Below are 22,255 nucleotides of genomic sequence, written 5' to 3'. Positions count from 1 at the left end.
AATGAAATAAGTTGCTTTGCTTGAAATCCCAGGCCTTGTTTTCCCATCTTTTGCCTAATGACAATCTGTATCTGCTAGGCTGTCCAACCACACATGTAGCTGCCAGCCTGCTTAAAGATAACAAGGCAGCTTGATCCTGTTAGCTGATCGCGTTTGCGCCTGATCCATTTAATCAGAACAGTTTTGTTGTGTCAGTCTGGTGCAAAGGATACACTGACACAGAAAAGCACAACTCTGCAAACACAGCTGGAGATGCCTTTGAAATTGCAACTCTCAGTTGTGCCCTTTAAGGTAGTGCAGCAACAAAAATGGACCACAGGTTTTCAAGCATTTGCAGCTGTCCTGTGAAAAACAGCATTGCCTGTTCTACACAGTATTAACTATCAATACTGCAACCAATGTTTTAAAGCATCAGCAATCTCTCAGATCTCCCAGAAAGGAAAATCATTTAAATCTTTAAAGGAAAAACCTTTACATCTTGCTTCAAAACTGCCTTTTTTTTCCTCCAATAGGAAATTCCAGGCAGCATTGTAATTCCATCTGGCATTACCTTAGGTCAAGGGGCAGAACTTTTGGCATTTGAACTTACTTCCACAGAAGCATCTAAAGTTCAACATACACAAGCTAGGAAAGACTCCTCAGCCTTGCAGCCACTTAACACACACTGCTCCCTTTCTTTGCCTAGCTCTGTAAGAGCAAAATGAAACAAATCAACAGGGCAGAGATTACACAAGTAGCTGTTACTCCACTGCTGCTTCATCTCTTCTCCCCAGGCCATACTTCAGGAACAGCTGCTGAAGCACAGTGAAAAAATGATGAACGAGATCTCAGGGCTGCTGACAAGGTTCATCACCCCTCCTGTACTTTTCATTTAGATTTAGGCAGCACAAGTGGGTGTCATGCAATGGTTTAGTGCTGCTTCGTGCTGTGGCAACTCCCTGAACAGCCTGTCTCAGGAGTCTGCCAGCAAAAACAGTGCTGGTAGAATAGTACAAAAAGAAACCATCAGGAAATTAAACAGTTTAGTAGGCACACTTCAGTCTGAACTGGATTTGTTCAGTGGAACTCGAGAGTACATTCTAATCGATCACATGCAGAGCACACCACCAGCCTGACACAGCTCACTACTAAAACGCTTATGTGTGCAATAGCAACTGCAAGCTCACAAAGACCACTTTTTTCCCAGGGAAAACTGACCAGCTTTCTCTTGGTATTGCACAAACAGAACCAGTTTATAGGATCTGGAGTGCCTTGTGTGTCAATGATGCCACTTAGCTTCAAGTAAATACTTGTACTAAAGAAATAACCCCAGAAACCAAACCACAAAACAAGCCATCATGAAAGTATAAACATGATGGATTGAATGGGATTCAGCCACTGTCAACACTGGCACATTTCACAGCTTCCTTCAAGTTGTTCAACTAGATGCTGGCAATGAAATTAATCTCCTCTTCCTATCTTAATATAAACCTTTACTTACTATACTTGACTTGGGGTTATACAGTGGAATACTGCAACCAATTCAGGATTTAGATAAATCACACAGATATTTCTTTCAAAATTTACAACCCTGGTTGTTAACTGAAGTTAATTCAACTTGTATTAAACATCCCTTCATTAGCTCCACATAAATCAGCAGGAGAAGGCAGTACTTTTAATCATAAAAAGCTCATTTGCACCAATATTTTATTTGTACCATATTTCATGTGGTCCTGCTCTGGTGGGGGGGTGGGGGTGGGGGGGTGTTAGACTCGAAGATCTCCCTTCCAACCCCCTAACATTCTGTGAGGTAATTTACCACTGATGTAACCATCACCTATTTGTACTGGGTGAAGGAGCCAGCTCTCTTCTGCTTGGATGCCACAGTGCACAGCTCTGATTTCTAGCAGTAGAAGAAAAAGCTGCCAATCAAATGATTCCCCATGCTGGTTTTTAATCAGAATGTAAGAAAAAGGCTGGAAAACTAACCATGGTCTGTCAAACAGGGTACAAAGTCTTTATTCTCCAATAAGTTAAGTGTTCTTATAAATAGATGTTCTAGCCTTTTGTACGCTGTGTTGAGCATAAAGCTATGCTTCAGTTACTCCTCAGACTCTGAACCTTCCTCATCTTGGCTGATTTGGAAGTAGCGCAGCTCATAGGTCTCCTTGTCAGACGCGACGACACGGAGCCAGTCACGCAGGTTGTTCTTCTTCAGGTACTTCTTTGTGAGGTATTTCAGGTACCTTGAACACAGTAATTAGACCTTAGAACCTTCTCACTTAACAATCCCCACTGCTGCCTGTGCTCCACCCAAGGCAGGGCTCCAGCAGGCCAATACAACAATTACATCCAGAAATAAAAAGTTATCACAGGTAGCAGAAAATAAAAGGGTGGGGTTTTTTTCATTCCAAGTATTATTTCATGTTCTTTGACTACTGCCCTGCTTCTGCCTGGGAGAGAGGTCAATTTCTAACTGGTACAGTGCTGTGGTGTGGATTAAGTGTGAGACTGATGATGGTGACACTGAAGTTTCAGTTGTCGCTGAGCAGCACTTGTCTTAAGGTAAGGAATTTTCAGCTTCCTATGCTCTGCCAGCGAGGAGGTGCACAAGAAACTTTGAGGGGACACAGGCAGGACAGCTGAACCAAACTGGCCAAAGGACTATTCCATATCATATGATGCCAAGTCATACCCAGTATATGAACTGGGAGGAATTAGCTGAGAAGGGCAGATTGCTGCTCAGGGACTAGCTGAGCATTGGTCAGCATGTGGTGAACAACTGCACTGCATGTCTCTTGTCTTTCCTTAGTTTTCTCTCTTTCTGTTATCTTCATTATGAGTATTATTTTTACTATTATTACAGTATCCAATTATCAAACTTATTAACTCGTGAGCTGCTGCACAGTGCTTAATTGCTGGCTAGGGTTGAACGACATCGATCACAGAGAATCATGGAGTGGTTTGGATTGGAAAGGATCTTAAAGATCATCTAGTACCAACCCCCCTGCCATGGGCAGGAACACCTTCCACTAGACCAGATTGCTCAAGGCCCAGTCCAACCAATAGCATAGGACAACATCAGTAACTCAAAGGCACTGCAAAGGAATTCTAAAACTTGGTCTAACTGGTGTATCTGTACCAACAAATAAAGATGGGGACACAGGGAAGGAACTGTACCTCTAACCAGAACCTCATATGTAGCAGGCCCTGACACACTAAGCAGTTTATGGCTTTGTTTGACTCACAGAGTTCTTTTGCAACAACATTTTAATACAACCAATCAAGTAACAAAACAGCCTCTCCCCATGACACAAATTCAGAACAGCTTCTAAAAGCCTTTTTCCTTAATATACCTCTAAGAACCTATATAAAGCATCTATTACTACATCTGCCTTAGAAGGAGTATTAATTTGCAAGCAAGTCTCAAGTATTTAAAAGCAGTATTATAGATGTTTAAATTCCATCCTTCACTAATATTTAGAAGAGCTATGAAGGTTAGAGAGTGGACACCTTCTCTACACCTACCAGAGGTGTATCATGTTTGACACACCACTGTTCAAAATCCACTAACTTAGAATCACAGAATTGTTAGGGTTGGAATGGACCTCAAGGATCATCCAGTTCCAAACCCCCCGCCATGGGCAGGGACACCTCGCACTACAGCAGGTTGCTCACAGCCACATCCAGCCTGGCCTTAAAAACCTCCAGGCATGAGGCTTCTACCACTTCCCTGAGTGACCTGTTCCAGTGTCTCACCACCCTCCTGGGAAAGAACTTCTTCCTCACATCCAATCTGAATCTACTCACTTCTAGTTTCCCTCCGTTCCCCCTAGTCCTACCATTAGCTGACACCCTAAAAAGTCCCTCCCCAGCTTTCTTGTAGCCCCCCCTTAAGATACTGGAAGACCACAGTAAGGTCTCCTTGGAACCTTCTCTTTTCCAGACTGAATAGCCCCAACTCCCTCAGTCTGTCCTCACAGCAGAGCAGCTCCAGCCCTCTAATCATCCTCCTGGCCCTTCTCTAGACACACTCCAGCACCTCCAGATCCTTCCTGTAATAGGGGCTCCAGAACTAGACACAGTACTCCAGGTGGGGTCTCACCAGAGCAGAGTAAAGGGGGAGAAATCATAACACAACAACATGAATCTTTGCCAACCTTTTAGAAAACTGCTTCTCAGACGTCACTGTGATCTTGTTCTTCAGACGTTCAATGTGAACAGTGTTGCCCAAGTTCCCAGTTTTTCCATTGACCTTAACCTTCTCCTTTAGGAACTGTTCCTGTTTCAACATTCAAGAAATAGAACACTAGGGAAGGGCACCCTAGGTATGAACTAGGGAAGGGACCCTAGCCATAGAGCAATATTAAAATTCACCATTTCACTTGTGTCCTGACAGCAAGAACTTATAATGCAGTAAGGTTTTACAGCGACTAAAAAAAGTTTAAACTTCATTTGAAACAGTTCTATTCACAGACAGGTATGAACCACCAGGTCTAGAAAACGTCTGAAGCTAAGAAGTTTTCCAAAGTGCTGGTAGTTTAAAGAACAGCTGTTCATTTCGCTAATTTCCAATGTAACTTTTCAGCTGTAACTCAGTTATCCTTCTGTACCAAGGCTTTTATTATACTATATACTACAAGGACGAGCAAAACCACGACTTACAAAATTCCCAGAATCAAAGATTCCATCTTCAACAGGATGAGTCAAGTCAAGGCAAAACTTCCAGGTGGACTTTTTGGATTTTCTGTCCTTTTGCTAAAACACCAAAACCCCCAAAGTTAACAACAACCCACACCAGAAAAGCTTTCATCAGAGGGAAGGGGGTATAGGGCAGACAGGACCACCGTGGAGATGCGTGGCCGGCGCCGGCCCATGCCGACCCCACCTGGAGAGCAGAGCTCACTGCAGCCGCCTTGCCCCGGCCCAGGCCTGGCTCCGGCCAGCCGCCACCCACTCGAAATCGTCTCGGAGCGAGAAAGCCGTCAACCCTCCCGGCCCCTGGCCTCACCGCACCCTGACCACCCCACGGCCACCAGACGTAGTCCCTCAAAGGGAGTGAAGCAGCCCCGGCCCAGTGCCCTCCACGAACTCACCGGACCCATCCCGCCGGCTCAGCACGCTCACGAAAAGGAAGCAGCGCCGCCCAGGCCAGGCTTTTATAGCCGGCCTGCGACGTGGTGACGCCACCACGCAGGGGTGAGGGTTGGAACAGGGAGCCTGCGCGACACAGGGCATGCTGGGAGGCGCCCGGCCCTCCCGCCGCCATGTTTTCCCAGAGGCACAAACAGGCCGCAGACGTCTTTAGCATGAACGAGTCACCTTTTATTTAGTTTTATTTATTTCTGTCGGACAGGAACGCAAGCGTTTCTCGTACAAATCACAGGCCGCGCCGCTCTGGCGGTGACGTGTTTCTCCTCGGGGAAGCTGAGGGTGCTGGCTAACAGCAGGGGGGAACCGACTGCCTGGACAACAGGCTGTCCTCACAGCAACCAGAAAAGTCGGAGCTGGAGCTTACAGATCCACTGAACGTCACCAAAGCATTGAACATTCTCCCACAGTCCCTGTACTCATAACCAGCACCCAGCTCCCCGCAGCACTGACATCTTTTATTATTTCTGGAGCAAAATAACACATAATCTTCCCCGCTCCCCCCACACACCCTCCCCCCCCCCCCCAATCATTGTGTGATGTTGAAAATACAGCTTCCAAAACGGGTACAAACTGGAACCACAAGGACCATCGTTCCTGGTTGTGTAATTGACAGGGTTTAGTTTTTGCTATGATCAGTAAAAAGAAACATTTCCATCATTTTTCTTCACCACCCCTCCCCACCCCACCCCCACTGTCCCCATTTTGAAAGCTGCACCGAACAACAGCTATGCTTACAATATACAGCACAGACATAGGGGTTTTCTGCGATACAGCAACACACAGTTAACATTTTGTTTTCAGTCCACAAGTATTACTCTCAGATGCCAAATAGTGTAGAGAGCCAGACCACAGATGCTGGAGAGCCTGCTGACCACCTTGGCGTACCATGCTGAACGCTCCCCCCACACACACACACTCCCACAACCACAACTCCAGGATCTACGCCTTCAAAACATTCTTAGTGTATAAGCAAGATATTTAAAATATCCTTAAGAAGGTCTTGGTTTTTTTTTTTATTCTCCTCTGAAGTTTAGTTCTACTGTAACAAACTACATTCTAAATTACTCAAAAAAAAAAAAAAGAAAAAAAAAAGATTGGGGGTGGGGGGGTAAGAAAAAGGAAAGAAAAAAAAAAAAGGGGTTTCTTGAATTTTGAATTCTGTGAGACTGACCTGCAGTAACCATAAGAGTTTGAGCTGTCAACAAATTTGACTTCTTTACAGATGGTGTAAAATTACCTGTATTGTTAAGCTACAGTCTGTGCACCGTTTTTTGGGGTACATCGTGGATTAGAAAAACCTGCAAGAGGCTTGAAAGCAGTTTAGGTTAAAACAATGAAATTCAGCTAGCTTCTTAAAAAAAACAGCCCTGAGAACACGGCTCAACTAGCAAGAGCCTAGTTGAAAAAACCACCATTAGAAGCAAAAAATTATAGGAGGATCTATTGAAATCTTAGAAGTAGTTATTTGCCAGCGCTTGAGGCAGGAAACACTGCAGTCTTTCCAATGCTCTGAAGCAGTAAGAGAAACTCAATGAATTGGAGCCATAAAAGCATGCATTGTTTGGAGTGGAAATACTTTTCTTCACCTCATTTTCACAGCCTTTATGCTAAGCAATCGCCATCAGCTATTAGAAGTTTATAGTTTTCGGGTTTTGACACAGTTTAAGTGTTAAGACAATACTACAGAACAAGTACACTGGTTAAGATTTCTTTTAAAGTAAACCCATGTAAGGAGAATTTCCCCTAAGCATTTGGTTAGGGATCTTAAAAATACACATCTATATGGACTATTGATCACAAAGTTTGTTGCAAACAGTTCTGACAGTAAACTGAAACATCTTACTTCGAACAGAAATGCCTCAAATACATGTTCTATTTTAGAAGCAACTTTCAACCTTACTGAAACTTGGGAGATTATGCTTAAGACTCATGCTTATGTATTACTATGGGAAACTTCATGCATGATGAGCCAACGCTCTGCACTTCCACAGCATTAGAAGTGCTTCACAAAAGACAACTAAGTATAGAAGAACAAAACCTATAATGAAGTACTTAGTCGTTCAAATCTTGCAGAACTGAAGGTTGCAATAAAAGGACATGTTATGTCCCAATGAGGGCTCTTCCAGCATACTGGAGGTCATAAAAACCTCTATTTGTTAGATTGCTGTAGTACCTGAAAACTCCAGTCAGACCAGGACCCCACGTGCAAGAACAGGACAATAAACAGCCCTTGTCCCAGGCAGCTTACAGTCTAAATAAATGCTTGGATATTGTGGGCCAGGGGCATCAAATACCTGTCATCCAACAAGGGTTTAGAGGACAGACAGGCACCTGAAAGTAGAGAAAAGCACTACTAGAAGGACAAATCCAAGTCTCATAGTTTTCAAGCATATTAGAAGTATTCATAATGCACTGATAGCATTAGAACTTGCATTAGTTTGATATAGCAACCTATGACTTCCCACCTGACATCACACAGCTCAGCTTACTGAAAAGCTCGTGGTTTCAGTCACCTCCCAAGCCACCAAAGCCTATCTCCCAGGTATACCAGTTCAATGGAGAGGCAGAAAGGAGTATAGTGCAGGCTAGCTTGGACTATTCAGCATGCACTTTCGCCACTGTTCTGAACACATTTCAGTCTCTCTGCATCTACAGCTTTGCTTTTAAAAGCAGTTTTTCCATTTCAGTCAAGGTGCTATTTACAGAGTTCACCTGTGATGTGTATTGTGCTCAGCAAGAGCATGTGGCAGTATCCTACCTCTGCCAGGTGTCTCGGGTAACTGTGCTTTATTACCAGAGTATGTTTATTGCTGTCTTTACCTTCACTGTACCTCTCTCCCTGTCATGGGAAGTCTGTGGAATATGCATGGTTTTGCCAGCTCGATTAGACCTCCAAGATCTGCTAAGCCCTGCCACAGTATGCAGAGGGCAGTTTTGCCATGAGCCCTTTGGGGATTAGAGAGTACTTCCTACTAAGCTGCAAACATTTGAAGCAGTTAACGGCAGCGTGACTCTCACTGCCAGCGGAGTGCGAGCTGTGCGGGCCGTCCAGGGCAGCATGCCACGTGTTTACGAGCTGTCCTCCATCAGCCAACAGCCACTGAAGCTTAAGGCAAGTTCATGAAACGATTTATCACCTGTGAAGAGAGGTCTGAGCCACGGACTAAGGAAGCTTCCCACTCATGAAGAGTCACAACGTCTCAAAATTCAAGCTGAATGCCTTAAACGTGAGCGGGCTGGTTATCCTTCCATAGCTATTGCTGTGAAGCCTTGTGTTTGCCTGTTAAGCTACTAAATAGAGGCATGCATGCAGTGTTTCAGTGACTCAGAACTCCCCTGCAGTGGGGCTTTCAGAACTATGTAGCGGTTTGTTTACTTTTCTAGTTAAGCCACGGCCGTCCAGTATTGTCTGTCAAGTCTACACGTTGAAGATACAATAGTTTTTATTGGTTTAAAAAGAATGGCATGCATCTAGTGTAGGCTCAATGCTACAGTTTGTCCCACTGTGTGAAAGAAAAAAAACCAAACAAAACCATGTGGTCCCTGTGCTACAAAAGTATGGTCTGAACCTGAAGATTAAAACCTAAAGCTGGAAGCACTGCAACAGATTCCCATGGAGTTTGTCACCCTTTTATAGTTTAAGATAAATACAATAAAGGAAAGCAATTGAACTGCATTTTTCTATTTTATTTTTCAAGTCTGACAAAGGCCTCGAGTGAAAGTCTATAGCTTTAACATCCATTCTCACCTTTGTGTCCCCTTGACCTATCTATGTCTTATCTACCCAATATTCCAACTGCCTGCCTAAACCACAGGTAGGCTTTGACACCATTTTATCGTTACAATAAGCCAACAAGTTGGCAAAGAAGAATACAGAGGTAATACAGTTAAGTTGCACATGGCCACTGGGGCTTGGTCAAGCCAGCTGGCATTTTTGATCACTTGAGTTTCTTGGTCTAAAAGTTGTGATTGGCACCTACAGTTCTGCAAGAGTCCCAATCCACAAAATACTTAAGCTTTAAAAAACCAAACCAAACCAAACCAACAAACAAACAAAAACCCCAAACAAAAAAAAAAAAAAAGCTACTTTTATTGTCAGTTCTACCTAAACATGTCAAGAAAAATACTATTTGTGCTCTAGGTCACTTTATAACCCTAGATACCTACCAGCTTATCTAAAAGCCCCTGAATACTGTATTTTGTCTGTTCATACAGACAAACACTGTTTTGCTCAAGCAAATAAAAATATATCCACTAGTAACACCTGATTGGTTTCTCAGATTCATAGCTGAAACCCACAGGAATGTTAAAATAGTTACAATTAAGGAATTAAAATCTCAGTGATTTTGAAAACTGCCAGTTAGCCTGCAACATTAATCCAGAATCCAGCACTGCTTTTTAACAATTCAAAAAAGAAATGAGGTTGCTTGTGAAGGCCAGAGCTTTGGTGACAATAAGAACCAAATTTATAGATCTGTGGTTTGTCCAGACCTGAGCACTTGCCCGAGCCTGGTGATCCTCTTTACTTGCAAGGCTTTATGGCTACAGCACATTCTTCATTCATTGCACTTATGACAGATATCTGGAAGAGAAGGCAGACAGGTGAGCTCCATCCCCATGTCAGAGGAAACACTACTAGAAGTTACAGACCATCACATTTTACTCTCTATCCCATCTCTCTTGGGAGGGAAAGAGGAAGGTCAAGCTGGCAAAATGCAGCCATTAGAATTCCCACACTATCTACCCTTCCCACCAATTTGCTCTTTGCCTCGGCTGGCAGCCTGAGGTATGTACAGCAGAGGAAGATGAACAAGCTGCTGCACTAGAGCCACACTAGCAGCTGGTGTGGCCTAGTACAGACTGCAGTCTACAGAGCTACCTGCAGACAGGTTTGCTAATACAGTATATCAGACTGCTCAGGCTGCATCACAGAGATGTACAGTTGATCCTGATGAAGGAAGCCTGGAAGCTCCACTCCACGCTTTGCAGACAACGCCGACAGGATTTATCTAGACATGGAGATATCCATATCACCTTACTGTCAGCTGGGCTAGGCTTTAGTGCCATATTGATTGCTCCAGTACAGAAGTCTTTCTGAGTCTCAAAGGACCAATTCCCATGCTTCTTACCCTCTCTCCACAGAGAGATTAAAATGGTCGCTATCAGAATAAGACTCCTTCATTGTATAATCAAGTAGAATTAACCACAACTCTTCTTGTCTGTGCTTACCTGCACATCTTCATTGGCATTGAATTTTACTTCTATTTCTTTGCCAAGATCCCCTTCCGGCAACTTTAGATCCTCACGAACTTCACCACTTTCTGTCAGCAGGGAGAGATACCCATCCTGAATACCTATCAGCTGTGAAGAGAAGTTCACTTTTAGCAAGTTTAGCATAAGTAGTCACTAGCAGGCAATAGCTGAAGGTTAGGCAGAAAGCAGTGAACTCTACCTGTCACATGATTTCTTTAGTACTGTGTTTGTTGCAGTTAAGAACAGTGGAGAGGGCTGAGAGTTGGGGCAACTGTAGCAAGAAGAGCCAGCAGAACCCTGATGATTAATTCCCACAAACCCATCCTTGTGATTTAGAAAAGGTACTGACTGCTTCCAGGTCACTGGTTCAGCTTTTTACATCTTTGAATTAGAAACAGTACCTGGAATGGTGCTGACTGAGCAGCATTGCTTTTATAAAGTACACAGTGGTCGAATTGTACACGTCTATAGCTACATCTGTACAGTGACATACTAGCATTAAAGGCTAATGAATAGATTAGGGAACATCCACCAAGGTCTGGATCAGTTTTATAATACTGTTGTCAGCCTAACTGAAAGCCTGAATTAAGGGGAACAGCTATTTTGACAGGGCAAGGAACTTGGAACACGTTAACAGCAAACCCCAAAGATAGCCCTAACAAGTCTGATAAACAGCAAGAACTTCAGAAGCAACAAGGACTCCAGAACAAAAGATCCCCAAAATAACATTAAGCATCTCTTGAAAAGTCTAAGCCCTCAGACAGGGTAGTCACACTGAATTCAAACAGCATCAGCTGTCCTGAAGGGTTGCTGACCCGCTGAACTCAAGGCTTTGTCAAGCAACTGCAGCTTTCCAACTGACCTGGATGGATTGGTTCCTGTTGAGGTGTAGTCCTAACACACTGGGAACTACACCCAAGACAATGGAAGATAGCTGAGGTGTTACAGCTCAGAACCTGAAATGTGCTGCTTTTAAGAGATCTATAGCATTACAGAAGTCTCCATACATGCATTTCAGAGCACAGCACATGAGCACCAACACTGCTTGAGAACAACTAAAGCCAGCTTCCACACAGAAAGCACTGCACCAACTTAGAATTGGCATCAGATGCAGTGTAAGACTGTCTTGTGGCTTCATCTATCCTAGGTAAGGTGAAATTATAAATGACATTATATGCTTAAATTCAAATTTACTTCAAGTGAGACAGGGCTGTTTCTCTCCAGATTCTAAAGGATGTCAGCATCACAAAGAATAAAGAAATGACCTTACAATATGAGCTAGAAAAAAATGTGTTTCTGGTCTTTTACCTGTCATTTCTAAAGACTGCTGCTGCATGATGAGGGTGTCAGTACAGTGAGCAGCTCATCATCAGTGAGCTCTGGTGGTTTTAACAACTCACTAAATGCTGGGAATTCAACTATGTCATGTCCAGGCAGGCAAATTCCATTAATTCTGACAACTGCACTTTGTTATGTGAAAGGCAAGTTTGGGATGAGGAGTTTACATGTGTTATTTTAGGAGTATAAAGCCTCTTAACGTGTGGGAGGACAAAGTGACTGTAACTCACCTGGTAGTCATTCCTCTTGATATTTGGAACATCCATGTTATGAGTTGAAGGGCAAATATCTTCGTATTTTTTACCAGTGAAGATGTCAATACCAACCAAGTGGACCTACAAGAGAAGAGAAAGAACATCAGTTACTGTTGATCCTGGAGAAGCAGGATGTCACTGCCATTGCTTTTGCTGCCTAGACCTTTTGCTTGAGGTGTGAAAGCAGCCCAAGGACCAGAAGAAGGCCTCTCATCCCTTCATAGCATGCTATTAGATGAGGACAAAGACCAGCCACTGTTATCTTCCACAGCCTTCTGTAGTCTTACACCAGCAAGCGTGAGCATGCAGTGCTTAAAACATTCACTTCAAGTTGTTCTGAGAAACACAAGTGTTGGTGACAACATGAAGGCTACGGGGAAGAGAAGAGGTGGTCATGCACAAAGGTGAAAGCATCTCCCACCTCCCTTTATGCAAGCAGCAGCTGTCCACTGCAGCTAGCACTCAAATTACCAGCTCCTAGCCTGCTCTTTTCAGGTCTTTCCACTACCACAACTGTTTCAGTATTTAAGAAAACTGGATCTGTCCCGTAAAACAAGCCGTAAGGGGGAGAGAAAGGGAAAAAACCAGCAAGGGCTGGCTATAGCTCTGACAAAACCTACTCTACCCACCTACATGTATCATACAAGGCTTTAGAAACTTAAGAACTCTCCAAGTAGTCCGTGCTTCATCACAGAATAGTTTGGGTTGGAAAGGACCTTTAGAGGTCATCTAGTCCAATACCCCTGCAGTGAACAGGGACATCTTCAACTAGATCAGGTTGTTCAGAGCCCTGAACAACCTGACCTGGATTGGGTTCCAGGGATGGGACTTCTACCACCTCTCTGGGCAACCTGGGCCAGTGTTTCACCACCCACTGTAAAAATAATATCTGTCTTCTATCTAATCTGAAGCTCCCCTCTTGTAGTTTAGAATGATCACCCTTTTTAGCAGGGCATACTGCAACGGAACAGAGTCTCTCCCTATCTTTCTTACAGGCCCCCTTTAAGTACTGAAAGGCCTCTAATAACATCTCCCTGAAGCCTCTTCTTCTCCAGGCTGAATAACCCAAATTCTCAGCCTTTCCTCACAGGAGAGGTACTCCAGCTTGTAACAGATCTGCCTCTAAACTCTAATATACCCACCACAAAGTGCTGTTGAATGAATGAATGGAGTGCCCAGCCTTGGTCCAAGCTCTGGACAGCTGCATAAGCCAACTGCTCAGGCAGCAGGCCTGCAGCCTGAGACAGCAGCCTAAGAATGTCCCTGGTGGGACATGGGAGGGGGAAGGTACTCCTCACTGAGAGCTGAGAAAAGGAAAGCAGCAGCAGCAAGACACGCAGGGCCAGAGGAGGCCCATGGAGGTACGGATTGTCTGCTGAGCACTCCTGGATTACGTAACACAGGCACTTCTAGTGAGCACCGAAGCCCAGTGCAGCGATAGTGAAAGTCTGGTAGCACAGGCAGGCACAGGAGTGCTCGGATGGGTAGCAAGAGCACAATCCAACCACGCCCTAGCGATTTCATCAGCCCCCCCTTCCAGAATTTACCCTGCCCCCACTACAGGTCTGTTATCACTATCAGTGTTTAACAACTTTTTAACAAGTTGGGGGTTAAAAAAATAAACCACGTCCCTGTCCTGAACACCTTCCTGCTTCACATTACTGGAAACCCTCGGAGCGGAGATACATGAGACTGCTGCAAGAGAAGCAGCGGCTCGGCTGGATACAGAACGCTCTGCCAGATGAAACGCTACACCCTTCCCTCCCGGCCAGCCACGCAGCAGGGATGCTGCTGGGAGGGCCGGGAGCCGCAGAAGCACCAACTGCGGGGCCGTGCAACAGATCCGGGCTTGCAGAGACTGCCCGGGGCCGCTCACCTTGGCGTGGCCGTGCTTGCCCGTCTTCGAGGTGGACATCTCCACGATCTTGCAGGGGCGGCCCTTGAGCACCACGAAGCCGTTCTTCCGCAGCGCCGAGCACTGCATGGGGTACGTGAAAGAGGCGCCGGCATCGCCCGTGGTGAAGTCGAGTTCGTCGGCCATGGCGGTAGGGGGCTAGTGGCGGGGGCTGCACAGAAACGAGAGCGTCGGGCACGGCGGGAAGGGCCAGGGAAGGATGGGGCGGGGGGGGGAGGGAGGAAGACGACATCCAACCACCTCCCCACGACGAGGGGAGCGCGATGGCGGCGCCCTGGGGCCGAGCCCACCTCGCTCCTACACACGTGCCCGGTGGCCGGGGCTCCGCCACGTGCCGGGGCCCCCCACCCCTCCCCGGCATCGGCAGCGCCCGGCCTCGCCTTGCCTTCCCCCCGCCACTTCCCCGTCCCCTCAGCGCCACCCGCGCAGTAACCCCAAGCACCGTCCCCGAGCGGCGCCACGGCCCCTCTTACCTGGCGAGGAGAGTCGGTGAAGGCGGGCTGGCCGGGGCCGGGCGGGGCGGGGGCACGGCGGAACTCGGCGCCGCGCACACGCGCCCGACCACTGCGGCGGCCGGCGGGAAGGGGCGGCGGGCGGCGGGGAGCGCGCGCAGCGCGCCCCGCCCGGTCCCGCCCCTCGTCTTCCGCCGCCCGCCGCGCTCATTGGCCCGTGCACCCCCCGCCGGCCTCCGACGGGGCGGGACCGGCCTCCGCGCCCCCTCCGCCCCTCCGCCTGACCACGTGCCGGGGGCGCTTCCCGCCTTCGCTTCTCAAGCCTCAAGAAGCTCGTCCCGCCCCTCGCCGGCACCTACGGAGCGCAGTTGGGGTCAGAGGGCCCGCGCGCCAATCGCGCGGCGCTGGCGCCATTGCTACCGAGGCAAGGGCCGGCGCCGGCGCCATTGTTACGACAGCGCAAGGCGCGGCGGCGCCCTGGGCCGCCAGGCGGCGCCGCGCATCTCTTCCCGAGCTTACCCCTGCCGCCATTTTGGGGCCGCGGCGTCTGTGGCGCTTCCCCCGCAAGGCGGTCAGGTGGCTTCCGGGCGAGACGCCTTAGATTTTAAATGAACTGGAGGAGAAATGGGTGTTTTCAAAGCCTAGCGAGATAAGACTCAACTTCATCCCTTCCTGGCATCTTATCTAGACCGTAGTTTTCCCAGGAAGCTTTGGCTGAGATGATCCTTGAGGTCCCTTCCATGCTTCCATTCGGTGCTTCCTCCTGAGATGTGCTTCACTGTCAGCACAAAGCTCCTTTGTCTGCCTCATCTTTCAGAACAATCGGAAACGAGGCAGGTGCATAACAATTAGCCAAAAGGGCCTGAAGCTGCCAAGGCAGCATGGTGGAAGCTTGTTTTCATTAGGCAGGACCTGAGGTGCCCTGTGCAGTGCTCATGGCACAGACCTCTTCAGCTTCCAGCACCCATCCCCTGCCCTGCTGGTGTGGCCAGGAACACAGCCACGAAGCCAGGCAGGTGCCGAGCAAAATGAGGCCAAACGGTTATGTCTGTTAGAGGTCTGTGTGTCACAAGCCACAGTGCTCTAAGCTGTTTGACCAGCTTCAGCTGAAGGCTGCTCTGTGGAGCTGTTGGTGGATGGGGCCTGGCCCTGCAGTGTGCCATGAGGATCACCTGTAAACACCAGGCAAACAGGAAAAAATCAGGGGGCTATGTGACAGAGGGTGGTGAGACACTGGCACAGGTTGCCCAGGGAGGTGGCGGAAGCCTCATCCCTGGTGGATTTTAAGGCCAGGCTGGATGTGGCTCTGGGCAGCCTGCTTTAGTGTGAGGTGTCCCTGCCCATGGCATGGGGGTTGGAACTGGATGATCCTTGAGGTCCCTTCCAACCCTAGCAATTCTATCATTCTGTGACAGCAATGTCAGAGCTGGCCTCTGCCATCAGCACCAGGGGCTGCAATTTGCTGTCCTGTGGTGGTCTTTTTTGCCTCAGGATCCTGCATTTGTCATCAGTCTTCTAATAGGGTTGCTGCACAAAGTCACATTTATCATCACATTTAAAAATGATGCACCACAAAATGCTTTATTGAATTTGTGCTAATCTGTGTGATCTGTTTGCCTGCAACCCCACCCACCCTTGGTTACATAGATCCCTCTCCAAATGGTACAGCATGTACCCAAGGAGATAAGTTTGTCTTTCATGTACAGGAGGCCTCTTTAAAATGCTCCAGCAGGTTGAGGTGGTGCCTCTCTTCTCTTACTGGGGGTTTTGGTGGATGCAGCCTCACCCAGCCCTCTCTGCAGATGATATGCTTTGCCCTGGGGAACTGCCCATTTTTCCTCTCTGGCAGTTGATAAGCAGACTCTGGGGCAGTCTGTGAAGTGTTTTCATATGTGCAATGTGTCTTTCTTTACCTGCAAGCATATCATCAGTTGCACACATTTTAGGGGTTTTATTTTTTCTAATAAAATACCTTGTGAGAGAGCTACCACCTGCTCTGAACCCAAACTGAAGCACTACTGAGGCTAAGCACTACTGATTTTTTTCCCCCCTCACAGAATCACCAAGGTTGGAAAGGACCTGAGAGATCATTACCTAATAACTAACACCTCTTGACAACTAAACCATGGCTGCAAGTGCCACGTCAAATCCCTTTTTGAACACCTCCAGGGATGGTGACTCCACCACCTCCCTGGACAGCACATTTCAGTGGCCAATTACTCTTTCTAGGAAGAACTTTCTCCTCACCTCCAGCCTAAATTTCTTTTGGCACAGCTTGAGACTGTGTCCTCTTGCTCTGTTGCTGGTTATAAATTTGGTTGATTTCCTGCAATTAACAGATTCCTTTTGGATGACTTGAGAGGTCTTCTGGACCAACTCAAGTGCTGCAGTAGATGACATGTATTTTGGAGGCACAAAACAAATGCTCCAAGGCAGCCTTTAGTTGAGATTCAATAAAGTATTGGAAATCAGCTCCATCAGTCATTGCTTGCAGGCATCATTCCTTTGTCTGGATCAAAATGGATCTTCTGAACTGGGTTTCTTTCATAGTAGTAATGTGATTATCTCACAGTCTTATACAACAGCAGCAATTTTAGTTCAGGGATTTTTGTTGTTTATAAATGTCTTTGACATGTAAATGCATTTCTTTTTGAGCAGACTCACTGTGTTGTCAAGATTTGACTCACAGAATGGTTTGGGTTGGAAGGGAACTTCAGGATCGCCTAATTCCAGCCCCCCTGCTATGGGCAGGGACATCTTGTGGTTGCTCAAAGGCCCATCCAGCCTGGCCTTGAACACTTCCAGGGGTGGGGCATCCACACCCTCTCTGGTTCTCCTGCCTAAGTCTTTATACAAGCTGCACTGCAGGGGTGGTCAGGAATTAGAAAACCCTTGGAAAGTTTAAAGGGATTTGAGTGGTGTCTGTTCTCCCTTATGTGCCTGGTGCCCTCATTAAAGCCTAGCCTCAAGGGCACACATTTCAGACAGTGCTGGGGTAAACATCCCACCTTGTTTCCAGCAAACCCAGCAGAACACAGGAGATGGTGTTCACTTACATTTCCTCCATGCTCCAGCCACTTGTCTGGTGCTCCATTGGTGCATTTTCTGTGAGAAATCTCTCTGTGAAACATCAAGAAGCATGGTGGCTTGGGTGCCTGGAGGATAGAAGAGCGTGCAGGAGAAAAGCTCTGCAGGCCAGCCAAGAGACAGCCAGTTGGGAACGCACAGCAGCTCATGCAGCAAGACTGGGTGCAGGTCATGAGATCAGAACTAACAAGCTGTGAACAAAGCAGTGTAGACAGCCCTGTTCCAGCCTGAGGTCTCTCTGTTTCTGCTGCTGAGCTGCCTTACCTGGGATCCCACCGGCATGTCCTGACTGCTGGGGGTAAGGGTTCACACTGACTTCTGGGAGCAGCCTGGAGCAGGAGGACATGGGAGAGGCTGGGGTCTGATGACCCCCACCTCCATAGGACAGTGCCACACTCAGCAGACCCTCTGAGCTTCTACCTGCAATCACTCTGTGCAACATGAACCAGATTGAAGAGCCTCTGCAGTCACCTTGCCAGAGGCACCCCGCTCTGCTCCAGGCACTGCTTTAATCCTGCCCTTCACCTGCTCCTTCCTACAAAGGTTGAATGCAGCACCAGTGACTCAGCTGTCATTTGCATCGGCCTTCAGGAGGGGATTCTGGGATGCTGGATGGTCCCTACAATTATTATGGAATTTTTGTTCTGGGACACTTCAAAACTATTGCAGTGCTGCTCTGCCTGCCTTGTGGCTGCTCTTACCTTTCTGTAGTTCACAGAACCTCCCAGCTGGACAAGATGGTTGGGTGGGGGCTGCACACAGCCGCACCGCACTGTCTGAATTGCCCAGGGAATTACCCTGGGCACACACTGGGCATCAGAAGTGAGTGGTGACAGTGCAGGGACATTGAGCTAGAGGGAGACAAATTTAACTCCCACTAGGAAGAGGGAAATCAGGTAGTAACTCTGGCTGTTCCCAAGGTCCTTTTCCCCTTCACTGCTCTCCAGCAGGTCAGTCCCCAGCATATGCTGATCCATGGGGTTGTTCTTTCCCAGGTTCAACACTCATACTGGCCCTTGTTGAATTTCATTCAGTTTCTCCCTGCCCAGTTCTCCAGCCTGTCTAAATCTGTTTGAATGGCAGCACAGCCTTCAGGTGTGTCAGCCACTCCACCCAGTTTGGTGGCATCAGCAAACTGGCTGACAGTGCCCTCTGAGCCCTCATTGAGGTTGTTGATGAATATATTGAATGATACTGATTCCAATACTGACCCCTGAGGAACTCCACTAGATACAGGCCTCCAACTAGACCCTGTCCCACTGACCACAACTCTCTGACTTCTTTCCTTCAACCACTTCACATCCACCTCACTACCTGATCATCCAGACCACACTGCCTCAGTTTAGCTGGAAGGATGCTGTGGGAGACAGTGTCAAATGCTTTACTGAAATCAAGGTAACTTGTCATCATGCTGGTGGGGAGGAGTTTCTTTCTCTTCCATCTCAGCTCTTCCAGTTGTGTGCATAACATTTTCCGGTGTTGCCTCAGGATGTAGTGGGACACTTGAGCCCAGGCTCAGTTACCTTAAATCAAATCTCATGCTGACAGGATTCTGTGTGCTGCTGGATCCAAACCTACTTGCCCTGCCTTGCAATTCCTCAGCTCAAGTTTCACTGAAGGATGAGGATGATCAGAGGGCTGGAGCACCTTTCCTGTGAGGACAGACTGAAAGAGTTGGGGCTGTTCAGTCTGGAGAAGAGAAGGCTCCAAGGTGACCTAATTGTGGCCTTCCAGTATCTGAAGGGGCTACAAGAAGGCTGGGGAGGGACTGCTCAGGATATCAGGTAGTGATAGGACTAAGGGGAATGGAATGAAGCTGGAGGTGGGGAGATTCAGACTGGATGTGAGGAGGAAGTTCTTCACCATGAGAGTGGTGAAGCCCTGGAATGGGTTGTCCAGGGAGGTGGTTGAGGCCCCATCCCTGGAGGTGTTTAAGCCCAGGCTGGATGAGGCTCTGGCCAGCCTGATCTAGTGTGGGGTGTCCCTGCCCATGACAGGGCGGGTTGGAACTACATGATCCTTGTGGTCCCTTCCAACCCTGACTGATACTATGACATTGGAGTACCTCAGAAAATGCATCATTGTACCTCCAAGACTTGGCCCCAACTCAGTTCAGCATCATCCTCACCAGCTGTTTGCCTTGGGGAGGGGGTAGAGTGCCGTGCTTCTCAGTGCTGAACAACAAGTTGAAGCCAGGCAGAAAAATGAGTGATAAATGAGCATGGAAAGTGTTAATGGGGCCAAATGTCCCGAGTTTATTGGATTAGGGAAGTCAAACTAATTTTAAAATTACACCTAGAGAGTGGGGAAACTGGATCCCCTCATCCATTTGCCTGGCAGAGGAGAGAAGTCCTAATGGCTGTCATCTCAGCACATTAGGAAAACACTGCCCCAGCTCCTGCTGACAAGATGCTTTCTCAGGGGTTATTAATTATGTTGCATTATTAGCTAACCACGGTAGGAGAGCACATCTCGCCCGTTAACTGAAGTGCAGTGACCATTTAGCTAATAAGTATGAGTCAGTCATTTAAGTTTTCTTAATGATTAGCAGCTTGGTAAAAACTGTTAAGGCTGAGAGATAAAAATAATGATTCAACAACGAGCCGTGCCTCCCAGAACAAGCCTGGGCTGGACCAAGGACAGATGAAGTGTGCAGTCCTAATTACCAGCCTGATGTGACAAGACAAAAGTAAACATGTCTGCAGGTTTCACCAGCTGCCCTGACCCCTGCCTGCCTGCATCCTCACACACGGTACCAGTGCACTGGTGTTAGTTCAGCCCAGCAGATCACAAAGTCACCCAGGCTCACAGAATGGCAAGGGGTGGAAAGAACGCAAGTTCTTTCAGAAGTCCAGCTGCCTCTACCAGAGCGGGATCACTAAAAGCAGATCACACAGGAAGACTTCCAGGCAGGCCTTGAAAATCTGCAGAGATGAAGATTCTACCACCTCTCTGGGCAGCCTGTTCCAGTGTTCTGCCACCCTCAAAGTGAAAAAGTTCCTTCTCATAGAATCATAGAATTGTTAGGGTTGGAAGGGACCTCAAGGATCATCCAGTTCCAATCCCCCTGCTATAGGCAGGGACACCTCACACTACAGCAGGTTGCTCAGAGCCACATCCAGCCTGGCCTTAAAAACCTCCAGGGATGAGGCTTCCACCACCTCCCTGGGCAACCTGTTCCAGTGTCTCACCTCCCTCATGGGGAAGAACTTCTTCCTAACATCCAATCTGAATCCAGTCTCATGTTTGGCTGGAACTTCCTGTGTTCAAGTTTATGCCCATTATGTTTTGTTCTGTCACTGGGGACCATTGAGAAGAGTCTGGCCCCATCTTCCTGACACCTACCCACGCCTTGGACATTTGGAAGCATTAATAGGATCCCCCTTAGTCTCCTCTTCTCCAAGTTAAGCAGCCCCATCTCTCTCAGCCTTTCCTCCTATGATAGATGTTCCAGTCCCCTAAAATCATCATAGTGGCCCTGTGCTGGACTCTCTCCAATTGTTCTTTGTCCTTCTTAAACCGGGGTGCCCAGAATTCTGGTGAGGACAAGGGTTGCTGCAGCCTTCAGCAGCACTCAGTTCTGCACCTTCTGTCACAGGCTGCAGCCCACCCCACTGCAACCACAAGCAGAAGTGATTTGAAACGTCCTGCAAGGAGCAGAGCATAATCTCCAGAGGGACAGGCAAATAAATGAAACAGTAATAGTAAAATGCATGAAGGCACATTGTCCACTTGTGGCTCAGGATTGTCAAAGGGGGTCAGTCCATGGTGTGAGGTCCCAGCCCGAAAGGCAAAGACTGACTTCCCTTCCACGCAGCAGCTGCTGCAAGGAAGCACACCCTGAAGCTCAGCAGGGAGTGAGTGCAGGCTAACTTCTGCTGGAAGCTCACAGGGAAAAAAATTAATTATTGGCATGTGAAGCTTGGTAACTCTGAGAGACCCCCTCCAGACTTCATGGGTTTACTGCAGCTCAGCCAAAGGCTTCTCATGGGTGTGGGATGAAAGGAGGAGAGAAAGGCTGATTAAACACATGCAGAGGTTTTCACAGTCATTTTACTTTAGCGCCTCTGGAGCCCCAGGCAGATGTCCCGGGAAGTTCAGGGAGATGGCTCTGGGCAGTGGTGTCGTTTGGGCTTTGTTAAGCTGATGTGTGTGCTGCGCTGCGGTAACTGGACCAGGCTCTTCTATCATTCACCTGGTAACACACAGAACAAAGGCTGGCTGCTCACTCTTGCTAAATAAATGACCCCTTCACTGCAGAGTTACCGACAGTGTCACTGCCTGATGTTTCTGGGGCACTTCACTGCTGAGTTACCGACCATGGCACTGCCTGATGCCCATAGGGCATCAGCACGAAGCTTAGCAGAAGTTTAGCAAAGCAGTTTGCAACAGCGTGTCTCATGTTAAACCATCTGTAAGGCTGTTGTGTGGCCACAGCCCAAGCTGTTCTGTTTCTGCAGACTGGCCAAATCACAGCAGGGTCATCCAGGACCCCAGTGCCAGTACTCTCCCTGCCACCCTGCTTCTGCTGTCCCATCCTTCCATTCCTGGAGGAACCCCAGCCTGGTTCTGCCTCAGAGCAGGGACAAATCTGCTGTGCTCCTCCTGTCTGTCATGCCTAGAAAGGCCTCAGCACTGAGTCTAAGCTTCCCCAGTGTCCACGGAAGCAGAGGTGTGCTTTACAGTGGGTTTTGCAGGTGGGCAGTGGGGACAGCTGGATTAGATACCTGCACAAATCCAGCCGGTCTCACCTCTGGACCATCCATTTCAAAGGCAATTACCACCTATGGGGCAAACATGTCCTGCCAGGAGAGTACCTCCCA

General features: G+C 47.8%; 2 protein-coding genes across 2 annotated transcripts; both read right to left on the bottom strand.

The window, feature by feature from the left end:
- Nucleotides 1–1,972: 1,972 nt before the first annotated feature.
- On the bottom strand, nt 1,973–5,160 carry RPL22L1 (ribosomal protein L22 like 1). The gene is made up of 4 exons (XM_009902360.2): nt 5,076–5,160; nt 4,645–4,737; nt 4,140–4,261; nt 1,973–2,225 (listed from the first exon to the last, which is right to left on the bottom strand). The coding sequence occupies exons 1-4, from the start codon at nt 5,082–5,084 to the stop codon at nt 2,081–2,083; spliced, it is 369 nt and encodes a 122-aa protein (XP_009900662.1). The 5' UTR covers nt 5,085–5,160; the 3' UTR covers nt 1,973–2,080.
- Nucleotides 5,161–8,642: 3,482 nt separating this feature from the next.
- Nucleotides 8,643–14,495, bottom strand: EIF5A2 (eukaryotic translation initiation factor 5A2). Its single transcript, XM_054166802.1, has 5 exons — nt 14,367–14,495; nt 13,855–14,044; nt 11,955–12,059; nt 10,363–10,494; nt 8,643–9,715 (listed from the first exon to the last, which is right to left on the bottom strand). The coding sequence occupies exons 2-5, from the start codon at nt 14,017–14,019 to the stop codon at nt 9,656–9,658; spliced, it is 462 nt and encodes a 153-aa protein (XP_054022777.1). The 5' UTR covers nt 14,020–14,044; nt 14,367–14,495; the 3' UTR covers nt 8,643–9,655.
- Between the last annotated feature and the right edge of the window lie 7,760 nt (nt 14,496–22,255).

This window comes from Dryobates pubescens, chromosome 13, assembly GCF_014839835.1.
Source record: "Dryobates pubescens isolate bDryPub1 chromosome 13, bDryPub1.pri, whole genome shotgun sequence".
In the NCBI taxonomy this organism is placed as follows: Eukaryota; Metazoa; Chordata; class Aves; order Piciformes; family Picidae; genus Dryobates; species Dryobates pubescens.
The sequence above is the reverse complement of the archived record's forward strand: the minus strand, read 5'-3'. Positions and strand labels throughout refer to the sequence as shown.